We start from the raw sequence: 3048 nt of genomic DNA, 5'->3' as shown, positions 1-3048 counted from the left end.
GGATAAAATTGAGACCTATTTAAGTCCCATGTTAACCCTAAAACCCCTTATTAAGCCCTAAAATTATTACATTTACATTTTTATGAATGCTAGAACCCTGCATAGTCCCCTTTTATTATAATTGTACCCCCTATTTTTTAAGGATACCTTGTTTAGAAATTCTCAAATATTGTCTTGTACATTGTATTCATTGTAAAAGGAGTTTTCCCCATAAAGGAGGAGTATAATTGTTCATTTCTTATCCTTTTTAAGCCTCAATGTTCATAACAATTCCGAATTTCCTCATTACCTATTTATTTTAAATTTCCTTAGACATTGTCGGTAACTTAGCTTAGAGAGGATGTGAAGAACTAGTTTCCTTCCTAGGATGAAACTGAGGAGACTACCTCCTTAAAACCAAAGAAGAGGGTAGAAAAATCCTATTCCTTTCTAGGCTTTATGTATATAATCTTCTACCTAAAAATCAAAACACACAATCCAAAGTAAGGATCTCGAATTCTAGAGTTGCTAGATAAAACTTGGCTCCAAACCGTTTCCATCTAAGAATATGGGGATAATACACATATAGTTTTATTAATGAAGCACCTAATTAGGGATTTAGTACTTATAGATAAGATCTCTTCAAAAGCGAGATCTTATTCAAATACTAATTTAACACTTTTCTTCTATCCCTTAAATATATCCTTCTTCATTTTTGCTTAAAAAAATCCTTAGAAATACTAGTTTGACACTCCTTCATATCCCTTAAATATCTCCTTCATTTGGATCACACAATCCATTTTTTTGCACTTCACTTATTGTCCTCTAACTACTGTGAAACCTCGTAACTGCTCCATGTCAAATAATATCCTAAACCTAGGTTCTAGAACACAATCCTCGTACAAAAATTTTCATTCCATTTAATTCTATCTTTTATCTATGAAGATGGAAGTAATAATCTTCGAGATTCAAATCCATCGGTGATAACTTTTAATTTCAAACCGCCATCCACATCACCATTTAACTTTCTACTTTACCTATGAATGTGGAAATAATAATCTTGAGCCTAGCAATCCATTGGTGATAACTTCTAATTTCAAACCGTCATCCACATCACACTAAGAAACTTTTCCCTTGATGTTAGAAGTTCCTGCTTACTTGAAACTTTTCCCTTGATGTTAGGAGTTCCTGCTTACTTCTCTTCCTCAATTGTAGACGTATTGGCTTTTGGAATTCATTTAACTATTTTTGTTGTGGAGAAAAACAATTACATTTTGTATTATACAACATTCCACAAAGTCTAACTACAGACTTTTAATTATTTTATTTATTTTTCATAAAACTTCAATACACGAAGTTTTTTTTTAATTTTTTCTGTAACTTCAATACACCATCCTGCTTATCACGAGAGAGGAAACGCTACTAACTTATAACTATCTCATGTATTACATGAAAATCACGGACTATTAAAATTTATATTTTTTGTTTGCCACGTTTTTCAATAAAAACACCTAATTTTTATAGCAGGAAAAATATTTATCGCAGTTAATAAAGTAATTCCTTTTAAATAATGAATAAAAAGAAAATTTCAAAGCAGAAATTAACAAACGAAATGTAATATTCGGAATTACGCAATTCCATCCAATGAAAATAAGACGCAATTCCTTAGTCCCGGGAAAAGGCCAAAACGTTTCCTTGGCGATTATGAAAAACAGAATAGGCCAGAAATCAGTGTTACTAGGGTTCCAGAAAAGCTATATTCGTTTAATTTCCTGTTGGTTCTTCCCAGTGTTGGTTGTTAGTGGTCTGCTGCATTATTGTCCACTTTTTAGAGTCGCACATGCTGAACGCAACTATTAATAGTTGTGATCGTATCCCAGCACTCATCAAACAACAGTCGCTAACTTGAGGCTTGAGAATTCCTATTTCTCAGCTGTTTTATTTCGTTTAAACTGCAAAATGGGGAACGGGGATGTTTCAGGGGTTCTGACTGTGAAGGTCGTGAGAGGGTCGAATTTAGTAGTTAGGGACTTGATAAGGCACAGCGATCCTTACGTTGTCATCAAGCTGGGCGACCAAGTCCGTAACCTCTGAACCTACCAGCCTTTCGTCTTAGCATTAACAAATACTTCTCTTGGCTAACAAATACAAATAATGCCAAAAGGTTTTGTAGGAGAGAAGGATTTTTTCGCTTGGCTAACAAATACTTCTTAGTATCTTACACATGCAATATTTGATTCATTCTCAGAGTAAGAAGACTGGAGTCAAGTATAAGAGCCTTAATCCAGAATGGAATGAAGAGCTGACATTTACTATAGCGAATGTTTCTTCTCAAGATAGTTGCTCACTCATTGTGGTATCCGCTTTACGTCGAAGGCTTATTCATCCTTGTGTGGCTTATATATATTTATACAAATGATTATGAAGAAACATCTTTTGACAACTCTGAATGATTTGAAAATTAAAATATTTTTGTTGAGCAGTTGTTTGGATTCTGCAGGAAGTGTGGGATAAGGATAAATACACACGGGACGACTTCATGGGAAGAGGTGAAGTTGAGCTAAAGCCTTTTGTGACTCAATCCATTGATGGTAAAGGAAGCTACAAGGTCAATCATAAAGACTTGTACTTGAAATTGCAAAAGGTTCAGTCTGGTGAATTGCACTTGAAACTCGGATGGCAGCCTGCGCAGTGAAGGTTTTGTGTATGAATTAGAATAAGATAGCGGAGGGATTATTATACACGCCCTCCGCACTCCCAATGGCAGGCTGTTATGTGCGGCCCTTCGCAGTAAATATATGTATATGTTTTAATAGAATCTGTTTTTGTTTCATTAGAATTAAAAATGTGTGCTCCTTTTATTATATTTTCTTGGTCTGGTTTCGGAGTTTTTATTTGGTATCATTGCTTCAATGATATGTGCTTCTCGACATTTATTTCGTATGCCGCCTATAAAATTTGTCCTCTGTAATCTCCACTATGGTTAAGGACAAAAAAAACACATTTGTCCCCCGTATATCAAGTGTTCGCTGCATCTATTTATTCATTAAAAATAAAATTAAACAACAA

At 34.4% G+C, this 3048-nt stretch overlaps 1 protein-coding gene across 1 annotated transcript; it reads left to right on the top strand.

Moving 5' to 3' along the window:
• Nucleotides 1-1776: 1776 nt before the first annotated feature.
• Nucleotides 1777-2788, top strand: LOC149206116 (protein C2-DOMAIN ABA-RELATED 4-like). The gene is made up of 3 exons (XM_089393637.1): nt 1777-2058; nt 2228-2335; nt 2480-2788. Exons 1-3 carry the CDS (start codon nt 1939-1941, stop codon nt 2672-2674), a joined length of 423 nt encoding a protein of 140 aa, XP_089249763.1. The 5' UTR covers nt 1777-1938; the 3' UTR covers nt 2675-2788.
• Nucleotides 2789-3048: the final 260 nt, after the last annotated feature.

This window comes from Pinus tabuliformis, chromosome 1_2 (genome assembly GCF_031772625.1).
Source record: "Pinus tabuliformis cultivar Carrire ecotype Pingquan chromosome 1_2, CPIR1, whole genome shotgun sequence".
Lineage (NCBI taxonomy): Eukaryota > Viridiplantae > Streptophyta > Pinopsida > Pinales > Pinaceae > Pinus > Pinus tabuliformis.
This window is presented reverse-complemented; position numbering and strand designations above follow the sequence as displayed.